The sequence below is a fragment of the Rhincodon typus genome, chromosome 7 (assembly GCF_021869965.1).
Source record: "Rhincodon typus isolate 14 chromosome 7, sRhiTyp1.1, whole genome shotgun sequence".
Lineage (NCBI taxonomy): Eukaryota > Metazoa > Chordata > Chondrichthyes > Orectolobiformes > Rhincodontidae > Rhincodon > Rhincodon typus.
In genome coordinates, this window is record NC_063338.1 from 14659933 (window position 1) to 14683842 (window position 23910).

General features: G+C 41.7%; 1 protein-coding gene across 2 annotated transcripts in view; it reads left to right on the top strand.

Annotated features, from left to right (window-relative positions):
* pofut2 (protein O-fucosyltransferase 2) overlaps positions 1-23428 on the top strand; it is a 23849-nt gene extending 421 nt beyond the window's left edge. The window contains exons 2-9 of one of the 2 annotated variants that reach the window (XM_020511601.2): positions 2690-2940; positions 4536-4680; positions 10590-10700; positions 15618-15684; positions 16385-16510; positions 18379-18559; positions 19622-19745; positions 21938-23428. In XM_020511601.2, the coding sequence (XP_020367190.2) occupies positions 2690-2940; positions 4536-4680; positions 10590-10700; positions 15618-15684; positions 16385-16510; positions 18379-18559; positions 19622-19745; positions 21938-22091 (1159 nt within the window). In that variant the 3' untranslated portion in view covers positions 22092-23428. The remainder of the gene's footprint in view (positions 1-2689; positions 2941-4535; positions 4681-10589; positions 10701-15617; positions 15685-16384; positions 16511-18378; positions 18560-19621; positions 19746-21937) is intronic. The other variant, XM_048598596.1, reaches the window with a different exon arrangement.
* Positions 23429-23910: the final 482 nt, after the last annotated feature.

Genomic DNA, 23910 nt, shown 5'->3' on the forward strand with positions numbered 1-23910 from the left:
GACAGTAATACTCGACGGGGTCAGCAATAACGGTGAGTAGTGACAGTAATACTCGACGGGGTCAGCAATAACGGTGAGTAGTGACAGTAATACTCGACGGGGTCAGCAATAACGGTGGGAACGGACGAGAACGCTCGACGGGGTCAGCAATAACGGTGGGAATGGACGAGAACGCTACATGGTTAGTAATAGGACAGTAGTCCACGGGGTAATTTTTCTTTCTAATGCATGTGGGATATGGGTGTTGCTAGGTGGGCCAGCACTTATTTCCTGTACCCAGCTGCCATTGGAAAGGTGGTGATCTGATGCCTTGAACCACTACTGTCCATTTACTGCAAATTGATCCACAATACCGTTAGGGAGGGAATTCCAGGAGCTTGAAGGAACAGTAACACTCCACAGGTAGTAATAACAGTGGGAGGGGACAATAATATTGCACAGGGGTATTGAGGGTATTTAGGGGAAAGTTGGGAGCTATGCAGTGGTTAAATGGTAGAATCCCTACCATGCGGAAAGAGGTCATTCAGACCGAGTCCACACCGAACCCCAAAAACATCCCACTTAGACTTAGCCCCTGACCCCATGTTCTTGACCCCACAAACAACTTCAGAAAGAATTGTTACTGCATATTTAAAGAACGTTTTTCAAAGTAATTTGTGGATTTATTTTGGCTATTCCACCTTACCTTGACATCACTGGACACAATTTAGCATGGTCAATCCACCTAATCTGCACATTTTTGCCCTGTGTGAGGAAACCAGAGCACCCAGAGGAAAGTAATGCAGGCACAGTTACCCTAGGCTGGAATTGAACCCAGGTCCCTAGCGCTATGAGGCAGCAGTGCTAACCACTGAGCCACTGTGCTGCTGTTGAGGGGGTAGGGAATGGGGGAGGCGGTAGGGAACAGTGATGGGGGAGATGGGAATGGTTGGAGAGAGGGTGAGGGGAGAGCAAGGGGTAAATAGAGATTAGGGAGGGCAAAAACTGGAAGGGAAGGAGAGTGAGGTAAGCCGGATATGAAGTGTAAGTGGTGCATGGAGGGCAGATGAAAAGAGGAGGGGGAAAGGGTGCAGTAAGGCAGGTAGGGAGAGAGGGGGCATTAGATGGTCAGGAGGGGCAAAAAATTGAAGATAGAAAAGGGGGAAATGGGGGAGGCTAGGGCAAGATTGTGAGTCTAGAGGGATGGTGAAGGTGAAATGGAAAGGTGGAGAAGGGAAAGATGGGGTGGTTGGAGGTGAGGGGGAGGCTGGGGCAAGGTGAGGGGGGAGGTGAGTGGGAGGCAGAGTTGGGGTCGGGAATGGGAGGAAGTGGGGGTCGGGTGAGGCCAGGGGGTAAGGAGAGAGGAAAATGGGGGAGGCTGTGAGGGGATGGAGGGGAAGACCAGTGTTCAAGGGGGAGGCTAGGGGCGGAAGCTGGGATCAGGGAGGAAAGGTGAAGTTTGAGGTGGGAAACAGAGGGCAAGGCAGATGGTGCAGAATGTCAGTGAGATGGGAGGCAGGAATTGGGAGTTGAGTGGGGGTGGAGTAGAAGGGAATGGTCAGGTGAGGCAACATTGAGGGGGATTAGAGAAGGGGTACAAGGAGAAAGGAGACAGGAAAGAGAATATGGGGGAGGAAGGTGTGGGGAGGGAAGATGGGCAGAGAGGGGTTGGAGAATTTGGTGGGTGAAGCTGATGGTGGTGATGTGGGGGAAGGCAGCGGTGACCCTGCTGGTGGTGGGGAGGGGAATGTTGTTGGTGAACAGAGGAAGGTGCTGATTTGATGCATTCTGGGGAGTGGCGGGTTGGTGTTGAGGGTATTTGGAGAAGTGCAATAGTGTGGGAAAACAAGAGGAATGGTGAGGGTTGGGGTGGTTTGGACGAGTGGTCGGGTAATTGCAGAATGGCGGAGTTGTGTGTTGCTTGGAGGAATATGGAGGTACCTGGCGGGTTACTGTAGGAAAGTGATAGTAGTATAGTTGGTGAGGATGGTGTGTCGTCATGAGAATTCATGGGTCCTTATTTGATATTGAGAACTCCAAGGGAAACGCTTGTTCGAGCTATGCTGCCACCTTTTTCAAATTAGTTTGTGGTATATGAATGTCACTGGCGGTGTCAGAATTTATTGCCCATCCCTAGGTGACCTTGAACTGCTGCTGGTAACCTATAGGAATTTTAAAAATCAAAAACCATTGTAGATTCTCTCCTGTTGGTGTGACACAGCTAACCATGGCGGGGGTAGTGTGTGGGAAATTGTAAGGTGAATGACTTCTTTACGAGTCGAAAGGACAGTTCTCCCGGTTTATTGATGGTAATAAAAATGGCAAGGGGTGCCAAAATGCCAGGAGGAATATAATCCGTAGAAAATGAGGTGGGTTAAGCTCTGTTGTATTAAATGTTATGCATATTTGTATCAGACTCTCTTATGGCTACAAGACTTTATAATCAAAACTTTAACTGCCTTTACCTTGTCACACTGTAGTTACAGCTACTGGAAATGATGCACTGCCATCACCAATAGGAAGTGAAATTAAATTCTCACATCCTATTCTGTTACACCATTCTCATCTCATTCAGCCCCAGTTCCCCCCACCCTTATCTACTCATTTTCTGGTACTGGAGAAATATAATCTATTACAATGCACTTTGTGACTCTTAATAACAAAGGACATAAAATATTGCGCTTCATAGAAATATTCTTTGTCCCTTTAGGTATTTATTGTATGATGTGAATCCACCAGAGGGATTTAATCTTCGTCGAGATGTCTATCTCCGTATGGCGGGCTTAGTGGACACCCTGCTGAAGAGTGAAGACTGGGTGCTAGTTCTTCCTCCCTGGGGGCATCTCTACCATTGGCAGAGCAAAGGTCTTAAACAAGTTCGAATTCCTTGGTCTCTATTCTTTGATGTGCCAAGCTTAAACAAGAACATTCCTGTCATTGAACACGAGCAGTTTATTGCAGGTACCTTTAACTATAACCTGCCTTTGGACATTCTGATTACTCTGAATGTGCTAAGTATGGGACAAATGTAAAAGATGAACATAATCTCACTTCAATGAAAAATTCCGAATTAGTTTGAGTCTGTTTTAATGTTTTATTCAGCATACAGTTCAATTCTTGACATGTTTGGTTCCTCTAAGTTCTTAAATAACGGCATTATCTGCATCTCGGTGCCTGTAATGTAGAAATGGGAGTGTTAATTTTGCAGTTTCAGTATAATTTTAGTTCATTGGCCTTTTTTATATCCCATCTACCATTCTGCTGTTCCCTTTTGATTTAGCCTAATTTTATTGCATGCTTGCTTATTTTTTAATCTGATTGATTAGTCTATTTGTGTGTTTGATTTAGGTTACGTTGCAAGTCAGCCTTTCTGGTTCTGGAATGAAAATACCATCACTCTCCTCATAAACGAAAGTGCAGTCAAAACTGTAATACACTGAAACACCCCGATTGGGAGATGTTAAAATTCTTGGCTAAAGTGAAAGTGATGTGAATGTTTCGGGGTTACAATGCTAGTCTGGGCAAATAGCTGAAGAAAGGGGAAAGGATGAATTTACATAAAAATGAATCAGCCAGTTCATTCGTTCAGGAATGGAACCTGCTGCCCTGGTCTCTTCTGGCCTAGACCTAAGCCCATACCATGTCACTGCTTTTTGATGTCCTGTGATGTCACTTAGCTCACAAGAATGCCAATTATGGCTCTTAAATATAGCCTTATTAGAACAAATTTATAGAATCGTACACCATCAAAGGAGAGTTATTGCCCCTCATGCTTATGCCAATTCTTTGAAAGAGCTATCCAATTAGTTCCACTCTGTGCTCTCTCCCCATAGACCAAAATGTTTTTCTCTATTCATATATATGAATAATGTATATATGAAAAAAAACCCTTTGAAAGTTCCTCTTGTAGCTATTTACATCTACCCTTTCAGGCATTACATTCTGAAGTATAACAACTAGTAGACTAGTGTTTGAAGTGAATGTTCCATTTACACTGAATACATTTTCGAAAGGAAACCAGATAAATACATGAGAGAAATTGAACAGAAAGGCATTCTGAGAGGCTGAGCTGAGATGTGGAGTTCGAAGAGACTTGTACAAAGTATAAACATCAGTATAAATGTATTGGTCTATTCCTGTGCTCTGTATTCTTTGTAATTTGGTTGTCAACCATTTAAAAAGGCTAGCTGACTGGAAAAATATGAATTAAAGCATCACCTCATGACCATTGATTCATGGGTCATGGCTCCATTCTCCAAACACCAACCCCATCAATCCATGATTCCATGAATCATAGAATAATACAGCACCAAAGAGGGCCATTCAGCCTATTATACCTGTGGCAGCTCCTTGAAATGGGTATCCTACTGATCTGTCAAACCTACTCTTGGCCCAGTTGCCCTGAAAATGTTTTCTTTTCAAGCACTAATCCAATTATCTTTTGAAAGGTACTATTGATTCTGTTGTCACTGACTTTCTCATTGCATTTAAGCTTAAATGATGCAGTGTTTGTTCAGTTTTGCTCTGTTTACAGTTTCTCTTTCTCTCTTACTCAGAGTCTGGCGGTCCCTTCATCCAACAAATCTATGTTCTGCAGGGATATGCAGAAGGCTGGACAGAAGGGCATTGGGAGGAAAAGGTGGATGAGCAAACTTGTATTGAGGGTCTTCCCTACAGAAATGACGAGCAGGGATTTTACAGGTATTTGTAAAACTTGTTTATGATTCATATGGAAACTCAGTAAGAGTGTACATTCTTTCTTCTTCCTTTTTGGTTTTGAGCAAGGCAGAAATCTGATGTTATGCTGCAGCCTTGGAGTCCACTATATTTGTGAGACACAGCTTATAGAATTATAAAGCATAGAAGGAAGTCATTAAGTCTATTGTGCCTTTTCCAACTCTTTGAACAAGAAGGAAGTCCAACATGGGTAATAAGCACAATTATTGAACTAACTATGAACAACAGATTAAGCTAATAGTGGCATTTGCTTCATCTCACTGTTGGTAAGTGAGCTTTTGTGTATAATCAAATAAATGAGATTTTTGTACACTGAACACCCAGATCTTGAAGATTTATTGCATACAATGGATGGGATTGTACATAAGCATATGGAAAGATAATACTTGTAAACTAAATCCAAGACTGCTATTTGAGGATCTGAATGCATTACAGGTATAATCGCTTGTCTTGCAGCCTTAATTTTTATATATTTGTCTTTTGCATTTTGCTTAACTTAGGTTTGTATAATACTAAAAGTACAACTGTGTAAGGAAAATGTAATTAAGTAATTCCCAGCCATACATTAATTTTAATGAGTTAGTTTTCTCATATAAAAACCAAAAGAACTGCGGACGCTGTAAATCAGGAACAAAAACAAAGTTGCTGGAAAAGCTCAGCAGGTCTGGCAGCAGCTGTGAATGAAAAAACAGTTAACATTTTGGGCCCAGTGACCCTTCCTTACCGGAGCTGAAACGTTAACTGTTTTTTCATTCACAGATGCTGCCAAACCTGCTAAGCTTTTCCAGCAACTTTGTTTTTGTTCTTAGTTTTCCCATACATTAAGAAGGTATATCAGTTGTTTTTCTCTTGTTACATATGATTCATATTTCATCAATTGAAACATGTAATTAGAACTATATCAGGAACAAAAACAAAGTTGCTGGAAAAGCTCAGCAGGTCTGGCAGCATCTGTGAAGGAGAAATCAGAGTTAACATTTTGGGCCCAGTGATCCTTCCTCAGAACTGAATTAGAACTATATATTTGTCTGCACATTATCAAATAATTAAAGTTCTCTAAAATATGAATCCTTTTAACTTAGTTGACTGAAGTGATAAAACTTGTGTTTAAGGTGACCCATACAACACTAGTCCAGTGGTACTTTAAACTGATTTAACTTTTGTCTGTTAACAGAGAAGATTGATGGTTAATATCATTAATACATAAAAATAAATCAATAGCAGTCTTCAGGACAGTCTGAGTAATCCTTATTTTTCACTGCCCCAGGATTCCTGCAGGAATGTCTGTTGTAGCTCAGCCTTGTCCTGAGATAGGTGAAAGGTTAGAAGACGTTTCTGGAAGCAGCATGATACTTTTTAAATACAGGAAAAGCTTCACACAATTGTGAAGGGTGATATTGATATCCTTTTCTCAGTTTGAGTGCAGAGAGTGTAATCATTATCTGACTTTAGGTCGTTTCATGGATTCCTGCTTTCAGATGCTGAAATCTATATCCAAAATCTGATATTGCAACTTAATATATAAATTTTTCCATCGTGATCACAGGTCCAAGTGAAATTATTACAAAGAACTTCATAAACTTCTTTTGGAACTGGCTGAGAGTTTAAGTATAGATTTGTAACTTAAAATCTGCTACACTTGCTTGTTCTTTTGTTGATTCATAGTGACATGCAATAGAGTCCAGTGCTGTTACTTTACAAACTGTTGGAGATGGGAAAGCACAAGCATGAAGTTTATCAAAAGATGCAACATTTACTATGTATCACAGATCTACTCCTACCCAGATGTGTTTTATGCATAATGTAACTTTTTAGTTCACAGGGAGTGTGGGTGTCTTGAAGTGAGTTACAGCCACTGAAATACTTTTGAAGTTTTTAGTGTCGGAATTGTGACAGCCTACTTACAGAAAGATAAAACAAGTAGCAATATTATGATGACCCTTTCCTTGTATGTGCCTAGATAGGTACTGATGGTTAACTGAACAACTGGCTTGATCCAGTTTAGAAGCGTTGTTGTTGATGCCTATAAATAGCGGGAAGTGCAGTGTTGCTTGGTTAAAAGGGAGTGCTTTGGCGTTGGCTAAAAACAGGGAGTTTCAAGGGGGAAGTGGTAATTAAACTTAATTTCAGGGCTAATCTTCAAGATAAATTAGTTCTTTAATCCAGTAACTAAAAGCTGCTCTGGGTGTAGTTTTAGTCTCATTTCTGAAACAGGAGTCAGCTGAGTCACTCTTAGGCACAGGTGGTTAACTGAACAGCTGTTTGATCCAGTTCAGAAGCATTGTTTTTGGGGCCTATAAAAAGGAAGGAACATCAATGCTGCTTGGCTAAATGACTGTGTTTTGGATTTGGGTTAAAAACAGGGAGTAGGTGAAGCTGAAACATTAAGTTTGCTGCTCAGTCTGAGTTCAGGCAGTTCACAAGGTGACACAGTCCCAACAGAAACAGCCAATTGGTAAGTGATACCTGCAAAGTATTTTCTTAGTTTTTAAAGCATAAAATATTAGCTCAAATACAGGGAGTGACTTTTGATTATAATAAAAGTTTTGAAACGAAGGAAGATCCCTAGCTTAACTATATTCTCTTAAGTGAGTAACGCGCTTAAGCTAGAGAGACGTCAGACCCGTGGTGTGCTCCTCTTCTGTGCAGTGCGGGTGATCAGGGATGCTTCTGGTGTCCCTGACAATCATGTGCTAGAAATGTGCCCAGGTGCTTCTACTGGCTAACGACTTCTCACAGCTGGAGCTGTTGGTGGACTCTCAATGGAGCATCCGCGAGAATGTCATAGACAGCACATTTAGCAGGGTGGTCACACTGCAGGTGAGGACTACGCAGGCAGAAAGAGAATGGGTGACCATTGGACAACGTGAAAGGCTCGGGAAGGAAGTGCATGAGTCGCCTGTAATCATCCCACTCACGAACAGATATACCACTTTGGATACCGTTGAAGGGTATGGTCTCAGGAGAAAGCAGGGTCAGTTAAGTCCATGGCACCACAGGTGACTCTGCTGCACAGAAGGGGAGGAAAATGAATTGCAGCACTATAGTGATGTGGGATTCAATAGGAAGGGGTCCAGGCAAGCACTTCCTGGAATCCAGGATGGTATGTTGCCTCCCTGGTTCCAAGGTCAGGGATGACACACGGTGGCTGCAGGACATTCTGGAGCAGGCGGGCAGTGGGGATGGACAGCCAATCGTTGTGGTACACGTAGGTACCAACGGTATAGGTCAACAAAAGGGTGAGGACCTGAAAGCTGAATTTAGCAAGTTAGGGAATGAATTAAAATGCAGGACCTCAAATGTAGTAATCTCTGGATTACTCCCAGTGCCATGTGCTAGCGAGAGCGGGAATAAGATCAGATGAATGTATGGCTGGAGAAATGGTATACTAGGGAGTGGTTTAGGCTCTTGAAGCATTGAGACTGTTTCTGGCGAAGGTGAGACCTGTACAAGCCTTACTGTTTGCTTCTTGGTAAAGCTGGGACAAATATCCTTGAGGGGGCTTTTATTAGTTCCATTGGTGAGTTTTTAAACTAGTATGGCAGGGGGATGGGAACCAAAGTTCATGCTTAGATGAGTCAGATTCAGATCCGGAAACAGGAGGAAGAACAATAGTTAGTAATGTAGTCAGCAACTCAAAGACAAAAGAAACGAGGATTTAAAAGCATCTAGCAAAGAAATTGATGGGGTTGAACTGTTTATACTTCACAGCGAGAAGTATTACAAACAAAGCAGATGAACTAAGGGCACAGATAGACACATGGCAGCATGATGCTGTTGCTATAATGGAAGCCTGGATAAAGAAGTAACAGAATTGGCAGCTCATTCTCTGTGGACATAGTTTTCAGGCAGCATTGAGTGGGTGACAAAAAGGGAGGGGGTAGCAGTATTGGTTAAAGAATCAATTACAGTTGAGAAGGAATGATGTACTAAGCAGGTTAACAAATGAGGCTTTATAGGTTGAATTTAGGAAGGAAAAAAGGGGCAGTCATACTACTAGAGATATACTACAGTGCCCCAAATAGCAGAAGAAAGAAGAACGTATATGTAGACAAATTTCTGCCTGTAGGAATAAGAAGGCAATAATAGTAGGAAACTTCAACTATCCCAATATCGACTGGGTTTCAAACAATATGAGGGGCATTGAGAGTGAAAAATGCATGTACTGTGTCTGGGAAATTTTGTTTACAATAATGTGACAAGACCAATGGGAAGAGATGCAATTCTGGATTTAATTTTGGGTAATAAAGATGACCAAGTGGGTAAAGTCTTCATTAGATTTAGTAGTATTGTGGAAAAGGACAAGAGATAAATTAGGAATAAAAGTTTTTAACTGGCGGAAGGCAAATTTTACAAAACTCGGAAGTGATTTGGCTGAGTGAACTGGACAGGACTGCTAAAGGATAAATCAGTAGTAAACCAGCAGGAGGCGCTAAAATGTGAGATCCTTGGGGAACAAAGCAGACAGGTCCCCTCCAAAAATAACCATGGCGGGGGAGTAATAATTGGCAAATTTGCAGGTGACAAAAAATGTGGCTGTGTGGTGGACAGTGTGGAGGATAGCTGTAAGCTCCAAAATGATATAGAAGGATTGGTGGAGTAAGCAGAAAAATGGCAGATGGAGTTCAATTCTGATAAGTGTGAGGTAATGCATTTTGGGGAGGTCAAACAGTAGAAGGGAATACACGATGAACGGGAGTATAATGAGGGTTAGATGAAGTGAGAGATCTTGGCGTGCAAATGCCTAGGTCCCTAAAGATAGCAGTACAGGTAGATAAGGTTGTAACGAAGGCATGTGGGATGCTGTCCTTCGTTGATAGACATTTAGAATTTAAAATATAATGATAAAGTTGTATAACAGACCGGCACGGAGTATTGTGTGCAGTTTGGGTCACCACGTTACAGGAAGGACATAATTGCTCTAGAGCATGTGCAGAGAAGATTTGCAAGAATGTTGCCAGGCCTGGAGAATTACAGCTGCGAGGAGAGATTGGAATTGTTTTCTTTGGAAAATAGAAGGCTAAGGGGTGACATGATTGAGGTGTTCGAAATTGTGAGGGGTAGAGATAAAGTAGACAGGAATAACCTGTTTCCCTTGGCAGAGAGTTCAAAAACCAGGGGTCATTGATTCAAGCGAAATGGCAGAAGGATTAGGGAGAAGGTGAGGAAAAACCTTTTTTATGCAGGGGGTGATGGGTGACTGGAATTCACTGCCTGAATCTGTGGTGGAGGCAGACACCCTAAACCCTTTTAAAAATTACCTGGATCTGCACTCAAAAGCTGCAAGCAGCAGGGCTGTGAGACATGAGCAGGAAGATGGGATTAGGAAGGGCATCCAGGTATGTCTTGGTTGGTATGAACAAGATGGGCCAAATGACCTCCTTCTGTGCTGTATCATTTCTATTGTTCTAAAGTGCAGTCTTTCCAATGAGACGTAAAACCCAAGCCCTTGTCTGCTGTTAGGTGGAAGAGAAGGATCCCACAGCCCTACTTTGATGAAATGCGCAATGGGGGAATTCTCCCTGGTGTCCTGGCCAGTATGTGTCTCTCGGCTAATATCACTAACGATATAGTCAGGGTGACTTTGCTGCTTGTAGGAACAAGCTATGTATAAATTGCCTGTTGCAGCTCCTACATTATAACAGTGACTTCCAAAAGTGCTTCATGAATTGTAAAGTGCTTTGGGTTATGAAGAAAAGGGCTGTAGAAATGCAAGCCTTTTTTCTCTTTCTATCTGATGTATAATGCAAAGCCAGTTATTTCAAACTAACCATGCTGACAAGGTCAGGATCTGTGAAATCAAACATCGCAGAGGAATTTGTGTAACTTTAAATTGTACCACTAACCTCTTGCATTTGTTCCCTTTGTGACAGGGGTTGGTTTTGGGGTCACGAGGAGACAAGAGGCCGCAGTGTTGCCTGCATGTCTGTGCAAGGCTCAGCTTCCATCATGGTGCCGGTACTTCTGAAAAACACCACAGCACAGTGAGTGAGTGACCAGAACAGAGGGCTATAAAATGTATTTATTTTTGTGGGTACAGCCAGCAGCGACAGTCCGTAATGGAACCAAAGACACAAATAGAAAAAAGGATGTGGTACTGTAATCAGAACCTAAGGAGTCAAATAGACAATTGCCAGGTAAGATCTCCAAAGTGTCATCCCTGGATTAGTCTGTGCTAGTGAGTACATGAATAGGAGTATAAGTCAGATGAGCATCTAGCTATAAAGTTGGTGCAAGAGGGAGACCTTTTGATTCTTGGGACATTGGGACTATGTCTAGGAGAGATGGGACCAGAACAGAGCCAGAACTGAGATCCTTGCAGGGTATGTTGCTTGTGCCATTTGGGAGAGTGTAAATGACGGAGGTGGTGTGAATTCTTGTGAACTGTCTTTGCGTGCAAGATGCAAAGCTTTGACAAAATGCATTTTCTTTTCAGCAAGACTCAAATATGATGTCGCTGTGTCAGAGGGGCCAAAGGTGGGATTTACACATGAAGACAGGAAGCATGGCTGAATTGTTAAATGAATACTCTGCAGCTGTCGTTATCAAGGAAGACAATGCTACTCAGGCTATGGTCACTAAAAGGCTTCAGACTCTGGGGGGAAGTGGTATTGCATAGGCTGTCTATACTTAAAGTAGATAAGGCACTGGGACTAGATGAGAATAATCCAAGGATACTAAGGAAATTGCAGATGCACTGGCAATAATTTTTCGGCTTTTGTTGGACCAGTGGGTGGTTCCTGAGTACTAGAGAATTGCGTGTGTTACGTCCCGTTCAAAAAAGGACGTAAGGATGAGCCAAACAATTATGTCTCAGTCAGATTATTTTTAGGGGTTGGAAAACTTCTAAAAACAATAATTTGGGACAAAATTAATAGTTACAAGGACAAAATGGGCCGCTCTGTGACTCAGTGGTTAGCACTGCTGCCTCACAGCACCAAGGACCCAGTTTTGGTTCCACCCTTGGGGTGGGGGGTGGAGGGTGACTGTTTGGGTAGTTTCCACTGGGTTCTTCGATTTACTCCCAAAGTGCAAAGATGTGCAGGTTAGGTGGATTGGCCATGCAAAATTGCCCATAGTGTTCAGGGATGTGCAGCCTAGGTGCATTAGCAATGGTAAATGCAGGGTTACAGGGATAGGGTAGGGGGCTTGGGTTGGGTCGTGGTGCCCCTTGGAAGGGCAGTGTTGACTTGATGGGCCAAATGGCCTCTTTTAGCACTGTAGGGATTCAGAAAAATATGGGCTAATGAGATTAAGCATGGATTTCTTAAGGGAAAATCTTGGACATTTTGAAGAGATAACAGGTGTCAATGAAGGTAATGTTTTTGTATGCAGATTTCTAGAGTGCATTTGATACAGTGCAGCACTGTAGACTTGGGTGCTAAGTAAGCATTCCTTAATAAAAGGGAAAATAGCAATATAGATTGTTATGGACTAGATCAGACCTGCTCAAAATATTTCAAAAAGGTAGCCTAGACCCTAACTTTTTTTGAAGAGATGACAAAGAACATTGACAAAAGCAGAATAGGAGACATATGTGGACATCAGCAAGGCGTTCAACAAAGTTCCTCATGGTAGACTGGTTAGCAAGGTTAGATTGCATGGAATCCAGAGGATGTTAGCCAATTGGATACAAAATTGGCACGAAGGTAGGAGCCAGAGGGTGGCGGTGGAGGTTTGTTTTTCAGACTAGAAGCCTGTGACCAGAAGGGTGCTGCAAGGATCAGTGCTGGGTCCACTGCTTTACGTTTTTCTGTAAATGATTTGGTTGTGAACATAGGAGGTATGGTTGGTAAGTTTGCAGATGACTCCACTACAGATGTAATGGAGAGTGAAGGTGATTAGCTTAGTACAGCAGGATCTTGGTTAGATGGGCCAATGGGCCAAGGAGTGGCAGATGAGGTTAATTTAGATGAATATGAAGTGTTGCATTTTGGAAAGACTACTCGGCAGGACTTGTACACTTAATGGTAGGTTCCTGGGAAGTGTTGCCAAAGAGACCTAGGGGTGCAGGTTCAAAATTCCTTGAAAATGGAGTCGCACGTAGACAGGATAGTGAAATGCTTGCCTCCGTTGGTCAGTGCATTGAATATAGGAGTTGGGAGGTCATGTTGTGGTTGTACAGGACATTGGGTGAGGCCACTTTTAGAATATTGCTTGCACTTCTGGTCTCCCTCCTATAGGAGAGGGCACAGAAAAGATTAGTGCGGAACTTGCCGAGGTAGGAAGGTTTGAGCTACAGGGAGGGGCTGAATAGGCTAGGGCTGTTTTCCATGGAGTGTCAGATGCTGAGGGGGTGACATGATAGAGGTTTATAAAAGCATGAGGGGTATGGATAGGGTGAATAGGATAAATTATTTTTCCCCAAGGTAGGGTAGTCCAAAACTAGAGGGGAGAGATTTAAAAGGGACTTGAGGGGCAACTTTTTCATGGAGAGGGGAGTGCGTGTATGGAAAAAGCTGCCCGTGGAGGTGGATAAGATTACAACATTTAAAAGACATCTGGTGGGTACATGAATAGAAAGAGTTTAGAAGGTCAATGGCAAGTGGGACTAGATTAATTTAGAATATCGACGCAGATAGCTGGACTGTAGGGTCTGTTTCTGTTCTTTTTAACTCAATGACTTAGGTGGCAGATGATGATCAATCTAAAGTAGAGTCAGGCAATATATTTTTGTAGCAAGAACATGGAGAGGCAGTGTATAGAGGCTCTTGTGGCATGATAATAGTGTCCCCACCTCTGGACTAGGAGGCTTGCATACAAGTCCCACCTGCTCCTGAGGTGTGAGATAACAGTTATAAACAGGTTGATCAGAAAATCATCTGGAGAGACAATACAAAATGAAGGGTAAAGGAACAGAGAGTGTATGATTGATAGAGATCAGTTAATAAAGCATATGGCTTTTATGTTGAATTTGTATAAAACATTAGTTTGGTATCAGCTGGAGTGTTGCATCCAGTTTGGGGTGTCACACTTTAGGAAGGATGTGAAGGCATTGGGGCAAATACAGAAGAGGTGTACAAGAATGGTTTGAGGGATGAGGAGGAATTTCAATTGTAAAAGTAGATTGGAGAAGCTGGGATAGTGGGACTGTTCCCTTGGAAGAGAGAAGGCTGAGAGGAAATGTAATTTGTCCAGACCACTCATGATTTTGAATACTAGAGTAAATTAGGAGAAATGTTCCCATTCAGGAAAAGATAAAGATCAAGAAAGCATAAAATAATACATAGAGAATCTTTTTGATACAGTGTGTGTTAGGGTCTAGAATGCACTGCCTGAGAGTATGACGGAGGCATTCAAAAGGGAATTAGATGATTATTTGAAAAAGGAACAATATGCAAGGTTATGGGGAGAAAGCAGGAGCATGGCACTAGGTCAGACGCTCATTGAGAGAGCTGATGGATGTACTATAGACTGACTTGTGTCCTTCTGATTCTGTAATGTCTAATGTTGGATGTGCTTCTGTGATCAAATAACACATTGAGAATTGTTCAGCAAGTGCTAAGAATTACACGAACATCAAATAAGATCATCACTGGGGCTGATAAGTTGGCTGATGTATGTTTGTTGGAGAGTACACATATTCGCTGACAGTAACCTATCCTCTATAGGAAGAAGTGTGGAGTATAATATCTCTCTGGACCATTCTCCATTGGAATTCATTCACCAGTCAAGGTCAACTTGTCAATCATTCTGCCCACTTTTCCCATGCAAAATAAATTGTTGGCACCTTTGAAATTTGGCATTCTTGCTCCTAGACCTGATAAAATGCAAGACAAAAAGCTCTGACACATGTCCTTTTCTTTTCAGCAATCTTACAGCTATTTATGGTAATTCCTTTCCTAAAGTACTTTTTTAGTGGAGTGCAGGCATGGTGAAATGTGACCAATTTCTTCAAACTCCCAAGTCTAACAAACAGCTGTCACTTCTTAACTTTGGCTATGTCCATTTGCTTGGTGTCATCTCGTTTGACTTCGAGTAGAGTTCCAACATATCTTCCACGGTTAAATCTTTTTGTTATTAGCTGTTACAATGCAGGTGTCACCGGCAAGACTAGCGTTTATTGTCAATTTCTAAATGCATCTTGAACTAAGTGCCTTGCTAGGCCATTTCACAGCACACTTCAAATGAGAGCAGTTTTCCACCCCTGAAGGACATCGGTCAACCAGATGGATTTTCAGTCATTTTCATTTGAGCATTGTTAATGAAACTAGCATTTTATTTCTGATTTATTTAAATCATTTAAATTTTATTCACCAGTTGCTATGGTGGAACCAAAACAGAAAAGCTGGAAAAGCTCAGCAGGTCTGGTAGCATTCATGGTGAGAAATCAGAGTTAATATTTCACATCAAGTGACCCTTCCTCAGAACTGAAGGTAGCTAGGATAATGTTAGTTTTTTTTTTATGCAGAAGGTAGGATCTGTTTAGATTTCCTAATTTCTACCATCTTCCGTGTTAGTACCCTATGATTTTTTTCAATGTACAGTTTGAGTTCTTCCTCCACTGTTTAAATTAAAACTGCTACTGTAACTCAGTCTTTCATTGGCCCTCAAAAGTGCAGCCCCTCAATATGTTCTCCAACATCTCCATCTAAAGGCCAATAACTTATCATTTCCTGATCTGCTGACTCTTCTACGTGTAAATTGGCTGGCACTGTTCCTACATCAATGTTGACTGTATTTCAGAAGTCCTTTATTGACTCTGAACACTTTGGGATGTCCTGAGTTTGTGAAAGGTGTTAAATGAATGCACATTCATTCTTTAGATTGTAAATGTTGTATTGGTTTTGGCCTGATGTACCCACCTGTGCTGTAGGGCGAACTAGAAATCCAAAATCTTGTCATTTAGGATTTTACTCCATGTAGAAGGATTCCTGACCAGATATCTGATTATGTTCTAGGTCTGTAATGTTAGACAGAGCAGAAAACCTCCTTCATGACCATTATGCAGGCAAAAGTTACTGGGATGTGAGTATTGAATTGATGTGGATGAAATTTGGAGATTTAGCCACAACGGTCCAGAAAAGAGACTTTTATTCTATGATTTTAGGAATAGAAATCTTCCTTCTCACCTATCACTTAACACTTTGTTTGAATTATACAGTGTCTGTGTAAATCAGACATATAGTCACTAAACAATTTCTGATAGCCCTCCAGGATCTCTGCCTTTCTCCAATTCTTGCCTCTTTCTCCTTGGTTTCCTTTGCTCCACCATTAGAAGACTTGCCTTTTAGCTAAGCTGTGGATGTCCCTTCCATTACCTTTCTTCAGCTGAAAGCTTTTTAAAAACTTCCTAATATCTCGTGTCATAATGTCGAATTTTGTTTAACATTACTCCTGTGAAGTGCTATACAGATGTAAGATACTGATGCTGCTTCTGTACAGTTTCTCAAGCATTGGTCCATGATTCATCCTGCTAAGATTTTTGAGACAGTCTCAGATCATGCCAGAGATCTCCACGTGATTTTTCGACTCAAGAATCCAGCAACAACAGTTCGTGTATCTTGTAATAAATATGTTTAGCTAAGCAGTTAGTTATATCTGATTGCTTTTGTGTGGGATCTTGCTGTGCATGGCTGCCACACTTCCACGTACTTGAGCTATTTCAGAAACCCTGAGATGGTGATTGTTGTTGTAAAGCACAAATATTCTATTTTTTTTTTTACAGGCTCGGAGAAGCATGGTGTTTGCCAAACATCTACGAATGGCTGGCGATGAATTCAGGGCAACATACTTAAACTCTACTGATGAACTAGACAAAACTGTTTACAATGAGGACTGGACAAGGATGAGGGTGAGCTGCAATCCAAACGCAGTTAAATGTTGCAAAAAATTGCCTCACTTGAAGGAGCTACAAAAACTTGGCACAGGGCACACAATGGGTTTGAACTATGTCCTTTTACCTGTGGGATTAAAGGGATGATCAGTTCTTCCCAAGCCAAGAAGAATCTGGTATTCTGGCCCATATTTATACCTTAACTGACAACTAAAATCAAAGTATTTGGTCATTACCTCATTCCTATTTGTTTAGCTTACTATCATGCAACTGTGCGAGGGAAATGTCTCTCTCAAAGTTGATTTGAGTTTTTGAGGAAGTAACCAAGAAGACTGATGAGGGCAGAGCAGTAGACGTTGTTTACTTGGACTTTAGTACAGCCTTTGACAAGATTCTACATGGTAAAGACTTGTTGATAAAGTTCGATCACATGGGATTCAGGGGGAGCTTGCCAATTGGAGACAAAATTTGCTTAACGGCACAAGACAGTTATGGTGGAAGGTCATTTTTTGGACTAAAGGCCTTTGACCAGTGGTGTTCCACAGAGATCAGTGCTGGGTCCACTTTTGTCATTTATATAAATGATTTACATGAGAATATAGAAGGCGCGGTTGGTAAGTTTGCAGATGACAAAAAACAAGTGGACAGTGAGGAAGGTTATCTAAGGTTACAAAGAGATCTTGATCAATTGAGTCCATGGGCTGAAGAGAGGCAGATGGAGTTTAATTTGGATGAATGTGAGGTATTGCATTTTGGTAGAACAAACAAGGGCAAGACTTATACTATTAAAAGTACAGCCTTGAGCAGTGGTGTAGACCAGAGTGACCTAAGGATTCAGGTACGTAATTCTTTTAAGTTTGCTTCACATGTACATAGGGTGGTTAAGAAAGCATTTAGCATGCTTGCCTTCATTGCTCAGACCTTTGAATATTGGAGTTGGAATGTCATGTTGAGATTGTACATGGCATTGGTGAGGCCTCTTCTGGTGTACTGTATCCAGTTCTGGTTGGCCAGTTACAGGAAATATATTATCATGTTGTAAAGAGTTCAGAAGAGATTTGCCAGGATGTTGCTGGGAATGGAGGGTTTGAGTTATAAGGAGAGGCTGGTTAGGCTGGGACTTTCTTCACTGGAGCATAGGAGGTTGAGGGGTATAAATAATGGTAAATGGTACATGTTTTTTGCCTAGGATGGAGGAGTTTAAGACTAGGGGGCATATTTTTAAGGTGAGAGGAGAAAGACTTGAGGGGCAACTTTTTTTCCAAACACAGTGGTTCATATGTGGGTACAGTTGAATGTTTGGAGGGATATGGCCCAAGCGCAGGCAGGACTAGTTTAGTTTGGGATTATGGTTGGACCGAAGGGTCTGTTTCCATGCTGTATGACTCTACTGCCACTTTTCTACATTCCAAGTGACAACTCTCTTAAAGAAAGTACTTCATTAGCTGCAAAGTATTTTGGGAGATTATGAAAGTCAGCAAATTTGTTTTTAGAGCATTGTAATTATGAATTACAGAGGGCATCGTCTCAAAATAAAGGGAAGCAGATGTAGGACTGAGGTCAGGAGGAACTTCTTCACCCAAAGGGCTGTGAATCTGTGGAATTCCCTGCCCAGTGAAGCGTTGAAGCTACCTCGCTGAATGTTTTTAAGGCAAGGCTAGATAAATTTTTGAACAGTAAAGGAATTAAGGGTTATGGTGAGTGGGCGGGTAAGTGGAGCTGAGTCTCAAAAAGATCAACCATGATCTTATTAAATGGCGGGGCAGGCTCGAGGGGCCAGATGGCCTACTCCTGCTCCTAATTCTTGTGTTCTTATGAATCTTATTGTTCATAGTGCTAGGCTACGCACCCACCACATCTAATCTTAACTCTTATATTTGTTGCAGGTGAAGTTGGGCACCGCCAGGGGTGGCCCGTACTTGGGTGTGCACTTGCGGAGAAAGGACTTTATTTGGGGCCACAGAAAGGATATCCCCAGCATTAAAGGAACAGCTGAGAAGATTAACAACCTTATGAAAGAGCTGAAATTAGACAAGGTGTTTGTGGCTACTGACGCTGATGAGGATGGTAATAATCCTGGTGTAGTCTGTTACCATTGATAGTGTATTCCTGGGCAAGGAGCTCTTATGAACTTCTCCAGGCTGCTGGTGTCCAACACCAACTGTGATGGTGCCAACCTCAATCCCACCTTGTCTTGGGTTCATTTTAGGCACAGTTCTCTGTTTTTGTTTTATATTCAGCCAGCATGTACCCACACAGTGATGTGATGGAGATCTAATCCTGCCAAATCATCAATGTCAATTTCATACCCTTCAGGAAGGAAAGAGATTTAAAAAAAAAAACAGATGGGCTGCCTTACTTTGGAGGAACAGTAGGAAGCCAGTTAGGTCATGGCTGATCTCTTTCCTTGCTCCATTTGAACGCACTTTGGTCCCATATCCCTGAATAACATTACATTAGATTGGGTATCAGTCTCAGTTTTGAAAATTTCAGACAGACCTGGCCTTTTTCATGAAATGCCTTGCTCCTATTCTAAGGTTTTGCTCCCTTGTTTTGGATTTTTCCTACTAGAAGAAATAACTAATATCTACTCATTTAATCATCTCAAAAGCCTGTGTTACACCGCTTCCAGAACAGCAATGTCGAAAATCAGGCCAGACGGCAAATGCTAATGATCAAAGGAGGCGTTTGATGTTTCCGTGCCAGGCCAGTTTTTGATGGTATCACAGACAAAAACACACGTTCCTGGAAAAACCCAGAAGTTCTGATAGCATCAGAACTGAAGATGGGTCACTGGACCTGAAATGTTAACTCTGATTTCTCTCCACAGATGCTGCCAGACCTGCTGAGTTTTTCCAGTGCTTTCTGATTTCCAGCATCCACAGTTCTTAGTTTCAGACTTGATACCATTTTAAAAAAACACTCATTTATAACTGCTGTAAACTTTATATCAGGGAACATTCAACTGAAAATGCATGAATTGGAGTGCAGAAGAAGTTTGTAAATTGCAAAGCCTTTACAAAATAGTGCCGAATGTAAGGAAGTTTAATATCCAATGAAAAGGGAATGGAGTTTCATGTAAAGCTGTGCATTCAGTTTCTTCAATTATTTTATGTCTTTTTCCTTTAGAGCTGAATGAGCTGAAACGCCTTCTTCCAAACATGCTACGATTTGAACCGACTCCGGAGGAACTACAGTTGTACAAAGACGGGGGCGTTGCAATCATTGACCAGTGGATCTGTGCCCATGCCAGGTAGAGGCACTAGCTGCCCAACTAGAACATGCCAATTTAGTACAATACTATGCCTACTCTGACTGGCTCAGCGTCAGATTGTCCCTCAGGAAACTCTGAATAAAGAAAGGCCGTCATTAAAACAGGAAGCTAAAAATCCTGTCACAGCCAATGGAAGTCACTAGTAATAATGTTGCAAAAACACACACACTGTTTAGTGCTATTCGCAACTCCTCAGATACTGAAGCAGTCTGTGTCCAAATGCAACAAGATCTGGACAATATCCAGACTTGGGCTGACAGGTGGCAAGTAACATTTGTGCTACACAAATGCCCCCCCACTATCAACATCCTGGAAGTTATCCATGATCAGAAACTCAACTGAACTCGGCACATAAATACAGTGGCTGCAAGAGCAAGTCAGAGGCTAGGAGTATTGCGGCAAGTAACTCATGGCTCTAGTCAGACCATATTTAGAGTATTGCAAGCAACTTTAGGCCCTATACCTCAAGAAGGATGTACTGGCCCTGGAGCGGGTCCAGAGGAGGCTCACAAGAATGATTTTAGGAATGAAAGACTTAGGGTCCATAATCAATGGCATTTAGAAGGATGGGGAGGGTGGTGGTGGATATAATTGAAACTTACAGAATACTGAATGGCCTGGACAGAGTTGGGAAGATATTTCTATTAGCAGGAGAGACTAGGGCCCAAGGGCACAGCCTTGGAGTAAAGGAAAGACCCTTTAGAACAGAGATGAGTAGAAACTTCTACAGCCATCCGTGGAGGCCAGATCATTGATATTTAAGACAGAGATAGGTAGATTCTTGATTGTCAAGGGGATCAGGTTGAGAAATCAGCCACGATTGAATAGCACAGCAGACTCGATGGGCCAAATGGCTTAATTTCTGCTCCTACGTCCTATGGTCTTAGTTCCTGACTCCCTAAAGCCTATCCACCATCTACAAGGCATAAATCAGGAATGTGATGGAATACTCCCTGCTTGCCTGGATGCGTGCAGCCCCAACAACCTTCAAGCTTAACTCCATCCAGGCCAAAGCAACCCACTTAATTGGCACTGCATCTACTCCCACCACCACTAATGCTCAGTAGCAGCAGTGTATACTATCTACAAGATTCACTGTAAAAATTCACCAAAGATCCTCAGGCAGCACCTTCCAAACCCAAGAACACTTAAATCTAGAAGGACAAGGGCAGCAGATATGAGAACACCACCACCTTCAAGTGCGCAACTTACCATCCTGACTTGGAAATATATCGCCATTCCTTCAATGTCGCAGAGTCAAAATCCTAGAATTCCCTCCCTAATGGCATTGTGGGTGAACCCACATCAGATGGACTGCAGCGGTTCAAGAATGCAGTTCACCGCCACCTTCTCAAGGGCAACTAGGGATGGGCTATAAATGCTGGCCAGCCAGCAACACCCACATCCCACAAAATAAATAAAGAAAATAAAATACACTTATCTGTAGTGTGTGTAAATATTGGCCTGGACACTCCAGAAGAAAGGAAGGAAAGAGCACAAAGTGGCTTCAAATAACCTCACTTACAGCAATTCCAAAGATGATGACTTTCCATCCATGCACAGCCACTGGAAAGCCCTGAGAGAATAATACTTCTTGGCAATATCCTGGAGGCTGTTCAGCTTGTGACATGTTCAATAATTACAACATTTAAAAGGCAATAGGAAGGGTTTAGAGGGATATGGGCCAAAAGCTGTTGGTATGGACAAGTTGGACCGAAGGGTCTGTTTCTGTGCTGTAAGACTCTACGACCTACTCACCACAATCAGGTCCTGGGGCTGGATGTTGTAGCTGAGTGCTTTATGGATCTTGGACTTAGCCACAATGCACTAGTTTATGTTATAGAGTAGTGGGAGAGGAAGAGCTCAGTAAAAGAAAACCCTGTAAGTTACAGTTATAATTCATTATAAAGGACTCACTATAGAATCTTACAGCACAGTGTCTGTGACTGCTCTTTTACCAAGTTATACAATTGGTCCCGTACGACTGAATTTTTTTCCCCAAGTATTTATCAATTTCCTTTTCACCCCTTTTTTAGCAGCAAATTCCAAAGTGTAATAATGTGCTGCATAAAGAAATTTCTCCAAACCTGATCTCTCGTTCTTCAGATTACTTGGTAAACCAGTGCATGTAGATTTAAGGATACATAACTAATCATCTGCTTTTCTTGAAGGTATTTCATTGGAACATCAGTGTCAACATTCTCATTCCGTATCCACGAGGAGCGAGAGATTTTGGGCTTTGATCCCAAAACCACCTACAACAGGTTCTGTGGTGATGTAGAAACTGAATGCGAGCAGCCAACGCATTGGAAGATTGTATACTGAATAGCATGGACTCTCATTGTCATAGGAGTTGACCCACATTGAGTGACATTAGGGAGTCAAACTCACACTTTACAAGAAGGCTTTATCTACGATTCAACCACTTCTTTTACATTTACAGCTTCCAAATCATTTTATGGGTCTGTCAAAATACATTATCCCTGGTGTCAAGGAAGCAAGTGTCCCAAAGCCAAGTTTTCCCAGCAGGAACCGCTGTTGGGTAAAGAAAATGAAGTTGTCTTCCCTCAGTGGCTCCTACTAGGAGCATGAATGGACAAACGCGAGATAATTTCTTAAAGTAGCATGACATTTCTCTGCTCATGCTCCCACAGAGCAGAAATTCAACAAAGGTCTAAGAGGCAACTTTATCATCCCTCTCTTGCTGCTGTCTGGACCTGTTTCAAAAACAGTACTATTGCCAAGGTTTAATCTCTGCCAGTTTAATTTTTTCCTGTGGCAAGTCTTCAGCATTGGTAATTACAACTTCTACATACAAAAGATATATTTTACAAATGTAAACTTGGCCTCACAGTATTAGAATCGAAGAGACTACCTGCTGAATGTAATTGGTGGGTAGTGCAATCAATGAAAATGACTTAAATATCTGCTCTGGGTTCACCAGAGCCTGCAAATCTTTTGGTGCCTAATAAATTGAAGAATTTCAGGTTCTCCAATCCAGACAGAGGTCATTCATTGAGTTGTAATCTAATGCTTCTGCATTTTTTTTGTTTCATGTTCCCTGGAGCTGAAATTTGAATTTTGTTCCGTTTAGTTTTGCAGTGTTTGTGAATCACAAATATTTGAGTCAAGAACTAATCCAAACAAATTTGTGCGTCACATTCCAAAAATGGGTTCAATCATTAGTTCATCCAGTTTTATTTTAACTGAAGTACAACCTACGAATGCTGTGTTTGACTTAATATTCTGCATTAGAAGGCAAGACTGGCTATAATCCAGGCTCCTGGATGAGTCAAAGTGACAGTAACCTCAGTGTGGATGTGCCAAAGCACACAAACAGTTGCCTACTGTGGCCCTGACAGTCTCCCAGAAAGAACTGCAACACTGATCTGCTGAAATCTACTTCACAGGACTCACCTGGTCTGCAAGAATTCTCAAACACTAAGTATGTTATACTACCATTCTATAAATTGTGGGATATTATATACCATTTATGTCATTGATTATAGATTTACAGTGCTCTGTTATTTGGAGTTTTATTTTGATGAACTGTATTCATTTGTAGGAGGCAACATGTAGCATGGAAAACATTATATTGACCCAGGTGTGTATTTTGTTTATTTTTAAAAAACTATTAAAATACTGCTCCCAGAATATTTAAACACACTGGTCCACTTTTTGAATACTAATGTTCACTTGGCTGCTTTTGGACTCCAATATTTAGTTTCACCTAATTTTTAGTACATTTTGTCACAGGTAAGACTGTTTGCCTTTTCTCCCATTTTCTTATAAGTTATAATATTTCCAAGTGGAGACTTGATTCTCCATCTGTCTCGTTTCCCTCTTGCTCAGTTGTCACTTCAAGCCCCATCCTCATTATTTTGGAACTCAGTGTCAAGCTCACCGAGAGCAATCACGTCAAGAACTGAAGCTCTTTGTGCTTTTGAACCTCTACTGGAATTATTTCCCAAACGTTCTGTGTACATTGTGACAAGAATGGTCAGAGCAGCCTGCTGTTCTGACTTTTAATATAATCACTGACTATTGAAACTGATTTCAGTTATTTTTTTCTAAAATAAAAAATCGAGAACTGGTAGCATTAAAGTTCACAATTCATTCTTCTTCCTTCCCTAATATACAATGA